Here is a 16,454-nt window from a genome sequence, read left to right as displayed (position 1 = left end):
AGCATCTTCCTTACAGATTTGCTGTGAAAATACTCAGGAGTGATGTACCTAAAATGCTTATCAGGTACATTGGAAAGTAATGCTCTCTTCATTTTTCCACAAGGATGATTATAGCTTTTTTTTAATGCTTGAAGATTGAAGTTTTCTTTTTTTTTTAGTTTTTTTTAACGTTTATTTATTTTTGAGACAGGGAGAGACAGCATGAATGGGGGAGGGTCAGATAGAGAGGGAGACACAGACACTGAAACAGGCTCCAGGCTCTGAGCTGTCAGCACAGAGCCTGATGCGGGGCTTGAACTCACGGACCGTGAGATCATGACCTGAGCCGAAGTCGGATGCTTAACCGACTGAGCCTCCCAGGCACCCTGAAGATTGAAGTTTTCAAAATACATTCTATTGTTGCAAAGTGAATCATTTTTATAAATTCTTCTTACAGTTTGATGACCACTTTGAAATACAAATTTAGGCTTCTGGCCTTGTGTGCATGTGTGTGTGTCTGGCTATACGCCTATATCTTAAATAATACTTAAAGCCTTGTAATGAAAAGCTACCCTCCTCATTCTTTTCTGACTCCCAGAAACAACTTCTTTAGTTTTCTGGTTGTACCTCTGTATTTCTAAATGAGCTCCTTATACAGTGGTTTCATTTTTCAGCTTTTGACTTTTTCTAATTACTTATCTGAAAAAAATAGCATGTAGTTCTCTTACATATCTTAGGACACAATTCCCCTTGTCCGATACAATTATTTAATGAATTAATACAAACCAAAATTCAATGTCTGTTGTTTTATCACATAAATGTTTAGCACTTTATGACATGTGAATCCTATCCATTGATACGCCATGTAGGATAATATGAAGACATTTCTTGTTTTTTCTTTTGACCTTAAATTTTTTTTAAGTTCATTCATTTTTGACAGAGTGCAAGCGGGGAAGGGGCAGAGAGAGAGGGAGACACAGAATCTGAAGCAGGCTCCAGGCTCTACGCTGTCAGCACAGAGCCCAACGCAGGACTCTAGAACCCACCATCCGTGAGATTGTGAGATCATGACCTGAGCTGAAGACAGACCCTTAACCGCCTGAGCCACCAAAACATCCCAATCTTTTGACGTTTTAAATGGTAAAATTTTCATTTCCTCTTCTTTTTTTCCTATCAATTCATCACTGGTTTATCCCTCTCCACCAGAAATTTAAGTCTCTTTTCAGTAGATCCAGATGCATGAGACGGTTTATCCATTTCTGTTGTTGCTTGGGGACATCCCTATTAGGCTTGAGCATATTACCTACGTGTTGGGGTTATTACTGAGGATGACCATTATACACAATGCTTGCTAGCTAAAATGTAACACGGGGATTTCTGGTCTACTGCAGGTAGGCTTGGGAGGGGCGTGGGTCTCTTGGAATGTCCCGGGCCTGCGTAACCCGCCAGGGCCAGCCTTCCCAGGTGTTTTTGCAGTCCTTGCAGAATTCCGGAATTCCGTTATCTATACATTGTATACAAAGTTTAACAAAACAGTAGGACACATAACCCTTGCTGCTTATCTCTGATTTGATTTGTCTCTTGGGATTGTTCACCTTCAAGTCGTGCATCTTTTTAGCATGCCTGAAATGTTACACGCCCTCTGTACACAACAAGCCAGCCGAGATTTGTGATTGGCCTGACTCTGCAATAAATGAGAATACAAGTGAGGCGAACAGGATCTTGGTCTTCGTCTGCGAACGTTGACCTCCATGCCTTCTCCTCTTTCTTAGCAAACTGTGGAGTAATCTTGCATCCATCGGCGCAGGGTTTGCTGGCCATTCCCAGCATATATGCATATACACACTATATCTATAAAAATGGAAGAGAAGAGGACGTCTATCTCTGGGCAAAGGACTGAGAGACCGTGCTGGGAGTGAGGGTATTTTACTGCCTTGTGAATGTATGACCTAGTACCCTCCCTGTCCCCTCAAAATTCTTAAAATGGCGCTAAGGCAAGTTGTAGAGAAACGAATATACGTATGGTCTCATTTTTAAATAAAGACAGCAAACATGTACAAAAAATTAAAAGCCCTAAATATGGGCACGTCGTTCTACAGCGTTATGTGAGGCTGTGTGAACCTGCAGAAAGGACTGCAGAAAAGTTGTTTCTTGGGCAGCCTGCTGCTAGTACGGTCTAGGGACCCACGGGAAGCCCCGCCTCCAGCCCCGCCCCTGGAACTGATTTCCTCCCACTGTCCCGCCCACCCGCCGAGCCTATTCCAGCCACACCCCTGACCCGGGAATTGGTTTCCCTCGGCTACAACCCCGCCCACAGCCACGCCCCGGAACCAGTCTCCGCCCACCTCCCCGCCCGCCGACACCCCGTTCCCGCCCACAGCCCCACCCACGGACCTGAACGTGGCCCGTCTGCCTGGCGCCGCCCACAGCCCGCCCCTAGGACTGGTCTCCGTCCCTGGTGCTGACGCAGCCCAGGGCCGTGGGCCCTCCCTCAGAGAGCTAGAAACCCTCGCCCCAGGCTGGGGTGCGCGGCGGTGACCCCCGCCCGCCCCAACCCGGAGCCCCTAAACGCCCCTCTCCGCCGCGGCTCGACAGAGACCGGAACTGGGGCGAGAGGCGGCCAGCCCGAGACCGGAAGCGGAAGCGTGGGGCGCTGCCGTGGAAGGAGCCTGCGGGGCTGGCTGCGTGGGGTGTCCTGTCTTCTTCGCGCGGGACCGGCTTCACGTGGTATGTTTGGCCTCAGCGCAACGGGCCGGACTCGGTGCGCGGCGGGCAGTCCGGGGGGTCCGGTAGGCGCCCAGGGAGGGGCGAAGGCCGCGGGCATTCCCGGTCACGGGCTCTGGCGTCCTCGCGTCCCCCCCGTCTGTAACCGGAGCCCCGTTTCCTCCCTGGGCTGTTGCCTCCGGTCAGTCCCAGGCTGCGGTTCCTCCCGACTCCGGGCGCCGCTGCCTCCTCCTTTGAGGGGTGATTTCCACCTCCCCCCTCTCCCCGAGAGGACTTTCAGCAATGTCTGGAGGCATTGTTTGGGTTGTACAAATGGGGGTGTGGGGAGGCCAGGGATGCTGCTGAGCATCCCACAGTGCACGGAACAGCCCCCCACAACGAAGCGTTATCAATAGTGCCGGGGTCGGGAGATCTGCTCTAGGGCCTTAAAAGCTCTGAAGTCCTGATCAAAGTCAGCTGAGTCGCTTATCAGCGCCCTTAAGTAACAAGCCCGTGTTTAAAGTGTCTGGAGTCACCGTAAAATCTTGATCCAGCCAGATGAGTTGAGCAAGTCACATGCACACCCAGCATGACACTGCTTTCTCCCACTTGGGGTGCAGATGGCTACGTGGAAATCAGGTAAATCCAGTCACGGCCAACGTTGACACTTTAAGTAAATGAAAACGAAACAAAGATGAATGGGTGGTCTTTCTATCCAAGAACGATTACTTCCTATCAAAAGGCCTCAAAAGCGGTCTTCGTGCCTCCCCGCCCCCCCCCCAAGTCTGTGTTAAAAGCAGCTTCGAGATCCCACCAGCCTTGAAGTGTGCCATCCTCCCTGATCCGTGGGTTTCTGTGTGACCAGGTGAGCACCGCAAGGACCTTGTCACAACAGGTGCCAGCAACCTCCGCTATGCAGAGGAGAGCTCTTAGTGGGTTTTCATGCTGCTCAGGTTGTAAACGCAAAGAGCCACTAAGAGGGAGGGTATCCTAAGAAAAATTATTTGTCTGTTTGATAGATTACGTTCAAAGGAAGGATACTGAGGCGTGGGTGGAAATAAGGCAGTAAATGCACTTGTATGCAAATAAGTACACATTAAACAAATATGTAAATGAGTGTAACCGTAGAGAAATGCAGACTTTCTTGCATTCCATAATACTAGAAATGTCAGGATTTTATATAGAAAAATATATACATTTTTTACATGTACATGTAAGATTACAAGACATCCCACTGAAGATAAGCAAGACTACTCAGCCACAGTCCTTAGACCCATTCGGTTTGGCGTCTAAAGCCCTACAGATCCTCCACAGAGGTTGAAATTACAGGCACATGGTGGGGGGGAGTGCTTAGGACTTCTTTCTGTTAGTAATTAATTTAAAACTGAATTGACCAGTAACAAGATGTATTTTGAAGAAGTGATTTTCATTTCTTCATTTACTTAATGAGATTTACAATTATTTGGGGGAATATACAGCAACTTGTAGGTCGCAGGTTAGGGCACTAGTTTCCACAAAGATTGCCCTCTCTACCTTGCCTTTTGGTGGACAAGGAATTAACTTTATTTCTTCAAACTTCTCTGAAATAACAGTCTGGCGATTCACATCGCAGAGGATTCTGTTCAGTAATCTATTTAATTGTTAGGTTTTACTAATTACGTGTATGTGTGTGTGTCCCTTTTTTGTTCTCGCTTTCCTGTAATGTTCTGGAGGGGGGATGTTTATTTGTCACGCAGTAGGTATCCTTTGAGTGCACAGTTTATGGCGACCAACCATCCTTGTGTATTTGAGAGTAAGAGGATTGCCAGGACATAGGACGTTTAGTGTTCAAACCGGGACAGTTCTGGGCAAACCAGGATGGCTCAGCATCCCCGGGAGCCAGGGCCTGGGCCAGATGCATAGAGACCTGGGAGAACCAAGAAGACCTTTTTCCATGTCCATGGAACTTACATTCTAATAGGGAATCGTGATTTTAAATAATTAATGACCGGAGTGATGTGGGAGCTTGGCCCAGAGGGCTCAGTGGCGGAAACAGGGAAGCCTTCTGGAGAAGGACGATTTACCTGGAGAGCTGAGGTTGGGGTCAGGTTGAACTAGCTGTAGGGTTAGCTGGAGCGAGCCTGTGGGAGTGATTTCAAGAGAGCGTTTCAGGCCAAGGGAACCGCATGAAGATAACCCCTGAGGCAGGAGAGAGCCTTCTGTGCTCCACAAGCTGGGAGGACAGAAATGGCTGGGCCGAGACAACGAAGTTGGGGGGCAGGGGGTAAGCCAGCCCAGAGCAGGGTAGGCTGGACCAGATCAGGTATTAGATTAGACTCTGTTCTAGGACCAGTGGAGAGACACTAGAGATGTGAGCACTGGGAGGATGTGAGTCACAGCTGGTCTGTGCATGTGGGTTAAAATGGACTTCCGGATTAAGAAGGAAGACTTGATGGGGCACCTGGGTGGCTCAGTCTTCAGGTTAAGCATTTGACTTTGGCTCAGGTCATGATCTTGCGGTTTGTGGGTTCGAGCCCTGCATCAGGCTCTGTGCTGACAGCTCAGAGCCCGGAGCCTGCTTCAGATTCTGTGTCTCCCTCTCCTCTCTCTCTCTCTGTGCCTCCCCTGCTAGTACTCTCTCTCTCAAAAATAAATAAACATTAAAAAAAATTTTTTTTCAAAGAAGGAAGACTTAAGAGGCAAGACAGGGAGTGGTAAGAAGAAGTTTAGGTGGGGCGCCTGGGTGGCACAGTCGGTTAAGCGTCCGACTTCAGCCAGGTCACGATCTCGCGGTCCGTGAGTTCGAGCCCCGCGTCGGGCTCTGGGCTGATGGCTCAGAGCCTGGAGCCTGTTTCCGATTCTGTGTCTCCCTCTCTCTCTGCCCCTCCCCTGTTCACGCTCTGTCTCTCTCTGTCCCAAAAATAAATAAATGTTGAAAAAAAAAATTAAAAAAAAAAAAGAAGTTTAGGGATAAGATGATTGTTCCCCAGGCCTGGATGATGGTTGTGGAGAAAGAAAGAAATGGGAAGAAGAGACCCAGGAGCGTAGAACTGAGAAAACGTACGATGCTTTCATTCATGCTTGTATTTTGTGTGATGGGACAGGGCACGTACTATGCCCCTCGTTCCTGTCCATGCAAACCTGCAGGCATCCCCTCACCGGAGTCCATGCTTTCCCCCCACTTTGCCACCCACAGGCCCCCTCCTGCACATCCTGAAAGCAGTCGGGCCTGAGTGTGTCCACAGCTGCCCTGTCCATGGCGGTAGCCACGAGTCACCTGGAGCTATTTTAATTAAAACAACGGGAAGAGTTCCTTTTCTCGGTCCTACTGGCCACGTTTCAAGTGCCCAGTAGCCACATGTGGCTTGTGGCTGCCAACTGGACGGAGCAGAATTAGAGGACATTTATGTCATCACTGAAAGTCCCGTTGGGCAGCACTGATAAGTGACCCATCATCCAGCACTGACATACATCCAGGAGCAGGAGTCACTGAATCTGTAAACTGAGCAGAGACCCCCTCCTGCCTTCTTGTGAGGTTTCACCTGCCAGGAGACCTTGATGGGGGGACTCGGAGCCTAAAAGTGCCCCAGGCGCCTTCTCAGTCTGCTTTTCCGCTTGGGGCTCTGGGGGTGGCTGGATCCCAGCCCTCTGACTCCTCAGCTCAGTGACTGGAACTCATCCTAACTGCAGATTGGGTCTCCGGTGGGGAGAAAGGAGACGTCCTCCACCTGCAGAAGGTAAGGAGGGTCCACGGCAGTTGTCCGGGTCTGTTGGACTCACACCAAGCCTTAGGGAAGGTTTGGTGTGAGAGGCTGTATTCGTTTACTGTGGCTGCTGTCACCACTTACCGGTACTTAGTGGCTTAAAGCAGCACAGATTTCACCTGCCATTCTGGAAGTCAGAAGTCCGAAGTGGATCAGCAGGGCTGCATTCCTTCTGGAGGTTCTAGGGGAGAATCGGTGTCCATGTGTTTTCCATCTTGTAGAGGCCTCCTGCGTTCGTGGCTTGTGGCTCCTTCCTTCACTTAAAGCCAGTGGGTAGCATCCTCAGATCTCTCTCTCTCTCTCTCTCTCTCTCTCTCTCTCTCTGACTCCTGCTTGCATCACCAACACCTTCTTCTCTGACCTGACCTTCTTACCTCCCTCTGGTAAGGACTCTTGTGATGACATTGGGCTCACCTGGATAATCTCCCCATCGCAGGATCCTTACCTTAATCACATCTGCACAATCCCTTTTGCTATGGAAACTCACATATTCACAGATTCTGAGGGGTAGAACATGGACACCTTTGGGGCACGGGCATTAATCTGTCTGCACACAGGCCTGGGAGGCAAAAATGCCCCGCAGCACTTTCTTTCCACCTGGCCCAACCAGACTCTTAGTGGCCAAGGTTCCCCTCCCTGCTCATACAGACCCTTTATCGCTTGTATCTTTTGGGTACAGCGAAGGCACACAGAGAGACCTCAGGAAGCTGGTTTTATGGAGTGACATTTGATTCCCTAACTCCAGAGAAAAGAGGTATTCATTCCCTTTTTATAAAAAGGAAACATTCCATATATACTGCTGTGAACATTGATTTTTTTTTCCACTTACATTTATTGGAGGGGCACCTGGGTAACACAGTCAGTTGAGTGCCGACTCTTGATTTTGGCTCAGGTATTATGTCACGGTTCATGGGATCGAGCCCCGAGCTCCGTGTTGTCAGCACAGAGCCTGCTTGGGGTTCTCTATCTCCCTCTCTCCTCACCACTCCCTGCCGCCCCCCCCCACCAATAAATAAATAAATTTAAAAATTTTGTTTTAAATATTGGAGATAAGAATCTCTATCAATACCTAGAGATCATCTCTTTCTTTTTTGGCTGCATGTTTCTTCATTCTGTGGATATTCCGTAGTTTATTGCACTAATTCCCTATTGATGCTCAGTTGTATTGTTTCCAGTCCTTGGATATTACACGTAAGGCCATTGTGAATAATCACAGCCTGCCTTTTAGTATTTGTGTATCCTTGAGATCGGTTCCTAGGAGTGTGATTGGCAGGGAAAGGGTAAATGATTTTGCATTTTGCATCAAATTGACAATTTTCCTTCCGTAGGAATTGTGCCCCAGTCGCGTATGAAAGTGCCTTTCCAGACATCCTTGCCAATAAAAGATGTGCTCCACCAGGTCTTTGTCGATCTGACAGATTAAAAATGGTGTCATCGTAGCTACAGTCTCCCATCTCTGTGGTTATGAAGAAGATCAATGGTGATTCTATCAAGGGTGGCGTCCTTGAAATGGTCGTGGTGGAAGCCAGAGTGTCCTAGGTTGAGGAGCCAGTGGGACGTGAGAAATGAGACAGAGTGAAACACTTTCCCTGGGCTCAGGGAGAGAGACTGGTACCAGAATGAAGACTGCCCTTACGATAGATTTATTTCACTACTAAAAACACTGCATGGGGTTTGAATGGTGTGGGAGGGGGTCCGGTGGAGGGGGAGAGCGGGAGGGGAGGGCAGACAAGAGACTGCCCACAGTGTGCAGCCCCTAAGAAGGCAGGTGGAGGAGCACAGATCTGAGCTGCAGAGCCCGGCCTCACCCAGGAGGGAAGACAGCTCCCGGCTTGTAACAGGAGGGAGGGCGGAGGCCGGGGTCACGTGGCCATTCTGGTGGCTTCCGAGGAAGGGAGATTCCTTCTCACAGGGGTTACTGTGAGAAGTAGGAGGCAGGGCCATCTGCGCAAAGTGAGGGTGTGTGTATCTGTTGCCACCTAACAGGTTGTCCCAAACCTCAGTGACTTAAAACGATGATGATCATGTATCAGATCTCATGGTCTTTGTGGTTCAGGAGTTCAGGACCGCTTCACTAGAAGGTTCTGGCTCAGAGACTTTCCTGAGTTCCTAGCGGGCTCTCAGCTGGGCTGCAGCCATCTGGAGCCTGGACTGGTGCCGAGGGTTCAAGGCCAAGGCGGTTTGCTCCCAGGCAGGCACGTCAGTGGTGCTGCTGGAAGGAGGCCTCGGTTCCTCTCCAAGTCGGTCCCTCCGTGGGGCCACCCGAGTTCCTTGTAACAGGGCTTCCTCCGGAGCAAGCGGGGCGAGAGACCAAGCAACGCTGCAATGCCTTGGAGCACCCAGCCTGGGAAGTCACCCCCAAGGCGCTCTTGTGACCCGGGTCAGCCCGACGCAGGCGGGTGTGGACACCAGGAGGCTTGGGTCATGGGGGCCATTCAGGAAGCTGGTTGCCGCGGAGGGCGGAGAGGAGGGTGTGCGAGGGGTAAAGAGATTAGAGGCCTGATGGTGGGGAGCCGCACGGACTTACAGGATGTCCTGCAGGGTCAAGGCTGTTTGCATGTTGGTGACCGTGCTTCCCCAGAGGTGGCTGCATGACAGCCCCACCGCGGGTAGGTCCCCTGGACGCTGCCATGGAGCCGGCAGGTCACTGGAACCGGGCCAGGTGCAGCTCTGCTGGGCAGGGGCGCGGGCAGGGTGTGTGGATGAGGAATGTGTGAGTGAGGGGTGATGAAATCGAGGGGGGAAGCGTGAGATGAGAACAGGACGTGCCTGATGAAGTAGCGGGGGCGGGGGAGAGTCCTCCGTGTGGTGAAAGAACACGTGTAAGGGGCGCCGGGGTGGCTCAGTCAGTTGAGCGTCTAACTCCATTTCGGCTCAGGTCACAATCTCACAGTTCACGGGATCGAGCCCCGCATTGGGCTCTGCGCTGGGTGTGGATCCTGCTTGAGATTCTCTGTCTCCCTCTGCACCCCCGCCCCCAACTCACACTTGCCCTCTTTCTCTCTCTCTAAAAAAAAAACAAACAAAACACATGTAGGGAAAGAAAACATGAACAAGGACAACGTTTGGGAGGCTGGATTCAGAGAGACCTTTCTCAGCTATTGTTTTAGGTGGCAGAATAGTGTCAGGTGATGACAGGGTCTAGGGTGGCGCCCCAGGTGGAAGGGGACAAACTCGTAACACCGAGGGTCGTCCTCACGCACTCTGACGTCACCCGTCATCTGAGGGCGGTGGGGCTGGGGGAGGCAAAGACTAGTATCAGCCGTCGTCATCTCCAGTAACCAAAGGGTCGGACCTGGGAATGTGTTTGTGACAGCCACCTGCATGAGAAGAATGTGCCCTGAGACTCAGGGAAGCTGGGGATTTAGGTGGGGCAGCGGAGGCGTGTCCCGGTCAAACCGTTAGGACCCAAGAGGACGAGCTCTGGCTTCGCCAGGCCTGGTTCATCACCTGCTAAGTAAAGACCCAATACTGGGGACCCCACCTGCATGTTGAAGGAGGACACAACGGGCAGGCTAAGATGGGTTGGTCCCCAGAAGCCCACGGTGGGAGAGAGGCTGTGAAGGCTTCCTGTTGTCCCGTTTCCACCAGGGCCCGGCCTGAGCGCGCTGTGCCGACCAGAGGAGGAGCGTCCGGGTTCTTCCGCTGCCCATTGTCTGGGGAAATTCCTGTCTGAGTCACAGGATGGCGGCCGTGGTTCTGCCCCCCACTTGTGGTAAGTCGGGGGGCCCTCAGAGTCCAGGCGGTAAAGGCCCCTGCACCACGGAGCGGGAAAGGAGGGGCCGAGCAGTGAGGCTGGAGTGGAGCCAGATGCCCGGGGGTCACCGGTCCCCGATGTGGTTCTTGGGATTTGGGATTTTGGTGGTTTGAGTGTCTGTGGAGATGTCACCTGTGTGGTGAGTATGGGAGAGCCTCTGAACCGTATCTCTGATTCTTTCTATAAACTTGGAAAAATAACAGTGGTGTCCCTTGAACTTCAGTTTCTTCATCTGTGAAATGGGACTAATAATCTCTTCCTCCAGGTCAGTAAGACCCTTGGCCCTATTTCCTGGCCCTGGGTCCTGGGTGAGACCGGGCCACTCTGACACATGTCCTGTGAAAGCTGTGTGTGTGTGTGTGTATGTGTGTGTCCACCCACACTGTGTGGGGTGGTCATGGGTGTGGCCGTGCGTGTGCGTCTCGGGGTGTGGTCATGTGCAGGTAGGTGGGGAAGCCCCCAGACTGGTGAGTGCTGGCATACAGAGCCGTCCTGGGCTCTCCTGACTCATTTCTTCTTCTCCAGCTCAGCCTTCCCTGTACTCAGCCTCTCCTCGGAGCGGACGCACGGAGGAGGAAGGGTTGGCTAAGGGCTTCCTGACTGGCTGGTTACCGGTGAGTCACTACTCTTTTTTCCAAGTCATTATTCCTTTGACCAGAAGCTGAATTTGTTCTCCTCCAGTGACCCGGAGCCTCATGGCCAAACCAGGTGTTCAGAGGGCCCCGGGTCTCCGGGCATCTGATGGAGGGTCAGGGGCCCCCCAGGCAATGTCGAGTTTGTCAACGTTTTCTACGTTGCCAAGGTTCCTCCAGGGTCACCGTCTCCATCACGTTCTGCAGAGAGGTTTTTAGGGGAAACTAAGGAAGACCTGACTGTGTCCTAAACTCAAGTACTTGGTGACAGCTGTGGGGGAATCGCTCATTCATTTACCAGGTGTTTCTCTGATCTCTGCCATGTCCCTGGCCTCTACTCAGCCCTGCAGATGGAGGGAGATCAGCTTGCAGGATTTCACAGTCTCACTGGAGTAAGAGAATCACCTCTGTGTTAGGGGCACATTCACCATGGGAGCGGGCATAAGTAGACAGGGAGGAGCACCGCAGGCTGAGCCCAGAAGCGGTTGAGAGCAGAGCTCAGAACCCTGCCCGCACATCCTGCGCTTTGGGTTCCCGGCCCCTCGTCCCATCGTCCTCTGCCCTTTTCCTGCCCACTTGGCGGGGATGGTCCTTGCCTAAGCCGTGATGTTTGTGACGGTTCAGCACTCGGTGACCTTCGAGGATGTGGCCGTGGAGTTCACCCAGGAGGAGTGGGCCCTGCTGGACCCTTCTCAGAGAACACTGTACAGAGACGTGATGCAGGAGAACTGCAGGAACCTGGCCTCGCTCGGTAAGCCTGACCTCATCCCCGCGTTTACTTAGTCCTGTAACGAGACTTTGTTTGTCGTAGACTCTGGGTCTAGAGTTCTTTCTCGCCCAGCAAGAGAGCGGGACACAGGATTAAAAAATGCGAGAGAGATGGCTCATGTCCAGGAGAAGCCAAGAGCCCCGATTAAGGGTCCTTGCTCCATTTTTATTAGGATCAGAAGGCTTACAAACGTGGCAATGGACGTGCACAAGGAGACCATGAATCTGTGAACATTAACTCATGGGCGTGAGGGAAACGGGGTCTTGAAGATATGCGGGGTTAGGGGTTTGGGTTGATACAAAACAAAGTCCTGGCACCTGGCGGAAGGTTGTTTACAGTAGATGTGAGGCCCCACCTCTGTTTACCTAAACTTGCCGAGGGGGACCAGAAAGACAGAGCATGCTACCTCAGGGTCACCAAGGCACCTTTCTTCTGCTAATTATCTCGGCTCTGGGCCACTTGGCCCAGCACTGGTCTAAAGTCCTGTTTTCCTGTTTTTACTCTTCCTTCCAGTGAAAGCAGCTTTCTGCTACAGTTCTAACTTGGGGGGCGCTTCCGCCCTGAACATATAATCTCGTTTACCTCATACTCCTTTGGTCTGTCCTGGAGCCTTTGCCCCGCCCTCTCTATACCTATTTACCTAATCTTGTTTACCCAAACTTGGGTGTGAACATCCTATGGCTTTCTAATTCTTTCTGCCTTGTTAACCCATCGGTGCAAGCCCAGGGAATTCCTAAGCTTATTCCCCACAATATTCCCCACGTTATTGTCCTTTTTTTTTTTAATTGAGGTGACATTCACATAACATAAAAGTCACTGTTTTAATTATTAAAAATTTCCTTTAATGTTTGTTTATTTTTGAGAGAGAGAGGGAGAGACAGAGTGTGAGTGGGGGAGGGGCAGAGAGACACACACACAGAATCAGGCTCTGTGTCAGGCCCCAGGTTCTGAGCTGTCAGCACAGAGCCCAACGCGGGGCTGGAACTCACAGAACTGTGAGATCGTGACTTGAGCCAAGGACACGCAACCTTCTGAGCTACCCAGGTGCCCCTGTTTTAGCTATTTTTTTAAGTGTTTATTTTACAGAGATTGAGAGACAGAACACAAGCAGGGGAGGGGCAGAGAGAAAGGGAGACACAGAATCCGAAGCAGGCTCCAGGCTCCGAGCTGTTCAGCACAGAGCCCGACGTGGGGCTCGAACTCACAAACCGTGAGATCATGACCTGAGCCGAAGTCAGATGCTTAACCGACTGAGCAACCCAGGAGCCCCTGTTTTAGCTGTTTTTAAGTGCACAATTCAGTAACTTTTGACATAGTAGTATTGTTGTGCAACCATCAACGCCATCTAATGTCAGAACATTGTCATCACCCCTCACCCCCTCCCCGGGAAGTGGCCAGGACCCGTTACCTTCCCCACAGCCCCCTGCTGCCAACCACCCATTTGCCTTCCATTTCTCTGGGTTTGCCTGCTCAGAACATTTCCTGCCACCGGCATTGTGATCTCTTTGGTCTGGCTCCTTTCAGGCAGCGTAATTAATGTTCGAAGGTCTAGCAGTGTTGCACCATTTTGTGGATTGGCCACGTCTTTAAAATTCACTCATGGGTTGATACACATTTGGGTGGTTTCCATTTACTGGTTGTTACAAACCTTGCTGCTGAGAATATTGGTGCACGGTTTGTGCAAACAGGCGCTTTCGGCTTTCTTGGGTATGTGTCGGAGCGGAATGCTGGGTCATATATCAGTAGGTTTAGCTTTTTGAGGAACTGCTGAACTGTCTTCCCCAGGAGCTGCGCCAAGGTGGGAGGGTTCCAATTTCCCATCTGCCCCAACGTTTGTGTCTCTGATGGTAGCCGTCTTCACGGTTATGAGGCAGTATTTCTTTTCATTGTCGCCCTGATTTGTGTTTCCCTCATGACTGATGACATTGAGCACTTTTTCATGTGTCGGCTGTTCTGGATCTTCTGTGGAGAACGTCTGTTCAAGTCCTTGGCCCGGTTTGGAATTCGGTTGCTTGTCTTTGTTCTTGGATTATACACATTCATTATATGTCGTGAATACTGGTCCCTTGTCCAGAATATGATTCGGAAATAATTTCTCCCAGTTGGTGGTGTATTTTCATTTTCTTGATAGTGTCCTTTGACACACAACAGTTTTAATTTTTTTTAAGTTTGTGTTTGAGTTCCAGTTAGTTAACATACAGTGTAATATTAGTTTCAGGTGTACAATGTATTGATTCAACACTTCCATACCACACCCGGTACTCATCACGACAAGTGTGCCTCTTAATCGCCATCCAAACCGCCCTCCCCCCCACAACACACGCGCTCACCTCCCTTCTGGTAACCATGAGTTTGTTCTCTGTGGTTAAGAGTCTGTTTCTTGGTTTTCCCCTCTTTCTCTCCTTCTCTCTTTTTTCCCTTTTGCTCATTTGTTTTGTTTCTTAAATTCCACGTGTGAGTAAAATCATGTTTTTCCAAAGAAGACATCCAGATGGCCAACAGACCCACGAAAAGATGCTCAACGTCACTCACCATCAGGGAAATACAAGTCAGAACCATGATGAAACACCACCTCACACCTGTCAGAATGGCTGAAACCAACGACACAAGAAACGACAGGTGTTGGGGAGGATGTGGAGAAAGGGGACCCTCGTGCACTGATGGTGGGAAGGCAAAGTGGCACAGCCCCCCTGGAAAACAGTTCGGAGGTTCCTTAAAAATAGAACTACCCCATAATCCAGCAATTGCTCTACTAAGCATTTACCCAGAGGATACAAAAATACTGATTTCGAAGGAGCACACACACCCCAACGTTTATAGCAGCACTATCTACAATTCCGACTTATGGAAACAGCCCAAATGTCCATGGACAGATGAATGGATGAAAAAGACGTGGTGTGTGTGTGTGTGTGTATGTAGACACACACACAATGGAATATTACTCAGCCATAAAGAATGAAATCTTGCCACTTGTAACGAAGTGGATGGAGCTAGAGAGTATTATGCTAGGTGAAGTAAGTCAGAGAGAGTTTTAATTTTTATGAAGTCCAATTTATCTCTCCTTTTTTTTTTTCTTTTTTTGCTTGTCCTTTGTGATCATACCTCAAAAATTCTTGCCAAATCCACCAAGGCCATGAACATTTACCCCTGTGTTTTCTTCCAGGAATTTTCTAGTCCTCTTCAATTAGGTCTTTGGTCCTTTTGGAGATAATTTTTTATGTGGTTTCGTTCTTTTGTCTCTCTTTATTACCTAGTTGCCCATCATTGCTGTAGAAGACTGTTCTTTCCCCCAGTGAGTTGTTTTGCTGCCTTGTCCAAAGTTGTGTGACCACACACTTTACGAGTTTACACTCACTCAGTTCTCATCCATTGATCTCTGCATCTCTCCTTGTGCAAGTACTGTAGCGCGTTCTTTACTATTGCTTTGAAGTAAGCTTTGATGTCAGGAGGTGTGAGAATTCCTAATTCGTTCTTTCTCAAGACTGTTTTGTCTGTTCAGCATCCCTTGCAAATCCATGTGAGTTTAAGGATCAGTTTGTCCATTTCTGCAAATAAAAGCTGTTGGAATTTTGGTAACAATTGCACTGAATCTGTCTACCGCTTTGGTTGTATGGAAGCGATGAACCACGGGAATCTACCCCCAAAACCAAGAGCACACCTTACATACTGTATGTTAGCCAACTTGACAATAAATTATATTTAAAAAAATTTATAATTCTGTTGTAATTGATCTGTAATTGTTACATCTTCTAGATAATTTGACCTTTTAATCACTACATAAGATCATTCTTTGTGTCTTGTAGCAGTTTTTGTCTTAAAGTCTATTTTGCCTGAAATTAACATAGCTACACTCTCTTTTGGCGGCTGTTTGCATGGAATCTATTTTTCCATCTATTGACTTTCAACCCCTTAGTGTGTTTTTTTGTTTGTTTTTGCTTACCTCTTTTTTTTTTGTATATTAAGTATAATTTATTGTCAAATTGGTTTCCATACAACACCCAGTGCTCATGCCAACAGGTGCCCTCCTCAATGCCCATCACCCACTTTCCCCTCTCCCCCACCCCCCCCACCCACCAACCCTCAGTTTGTTCTCAGTATTTAAGAGTCTCTTATGGTTTTCCTCCCTCCCTCTCTTTTTTCCCCTTCCCCTCCCCCATGGTTTTCTGTTAACTTTCTGAGGATCCACATGAGTGAAAACATACGGTATCTGTCTTTATCTGCCTGACTTATTTCACTTAGCATTAATACCCTCCAGTTACATCCATGTTGCTGCAAATGGCCAGATTTCATTCTTTCTCGTTGCCAAGTAGTATTCCATTTATGTATAAACCACATCTTCTTTATCCATTCGTCAGTTGATGGACATTCAGGCTCTTTCCATAATTTGGCTGTTGTTGAAAGTGCTGCTATAAACATGTGGTACATGTGTCCCTATGCATCAGCACTCCTGTGCCCCTTGGGTCAACTCCTAGCAGTGCTATTGCTGGGTCATAGGGTAGTTCTATTTTTAATTTTTTGAGGAACCTTCACACTGTTTTCTAGAGCGGCTGCACCAGTTTGCATTCCCACCAGCAGTGCAAGAGGGTTCCCGTTTCTCCACATCCTGTCTAGCATCTATAGTCTCCTGGTTTATTCATTTTGGCCACTCTGACTGGCATGAGGTGATATCTGAGTATGGTTTTGATTTGTATTTCCCTGATGAGGAGTGACGTTGAGCATTTTTTCATGTGCCTATTGGCTATCTGGATAGTCTTCTTTAGAAATGTCTATTCATGTCTTCTGCCCATTTCTTCACTGGATTATTTGTTTTTTGGGTGTGGAGTTTGGTGAGTTCTTTATAGATTTTGGTTACTAGCCCTTTGTCCGATATG

General features: G+C 49.4%; 1 protein-coding gene across 9 annotated transcripts in view; it reads left to right on the top strand.

Annotated features, from left to right (window-relative positions):
• The first annotated feature begins 2,358 nt into the window (after positions 1 to 2,358).
• LOC102900943 (zinc finger protein 558) overlaps positions 2,359 to 16,454 on the top strand; it is a 100,388-nt gene continuing 86,292 nt past the window's right edge. For 2 of the 9 annotated variants that reach the window (XM_045053120.1, XM_045053114.1), the window contains exons 1-4: positions 2,359 to 2,706; positions 10,017 to 10,140; positions 10,708 to 10,796; positions 11,439 to 11,565. In XM_045053120.1, the coding sequence (XP_044909055.1) occupies positions 10,110 to 10,140; positions 10,708 to 10,796; positions 11,439 to 11,565 (247 nt within the window). In that variant the 5' untranslated portion in view covers positions 2,359 to 2,706; positions 10,017 to 10,109. The other 7 variants (XM_045053118.1, XR_006594732.1, XM_023244826.2 and 4 more) reach the window with 7 other exon arrangements.

Source organism: Felis catus, chromosome A2 (assembly GCF_018350175.1).
Source record: "Felis catus isolate Fca126 chromosome A2, F.catus_Fca126_mat1.0, whole genome shotgun sequence".
Lineage (NCBI taxonomy): Eukaryota > Metazoa > Chordata > Mammalia > Carnivora > Felidae > Felis > Felis catus.
Note: the sequence above shows the minus strand (reverse complement) of the source record. Positions and strands in the feature narration are given on the sequence as shown.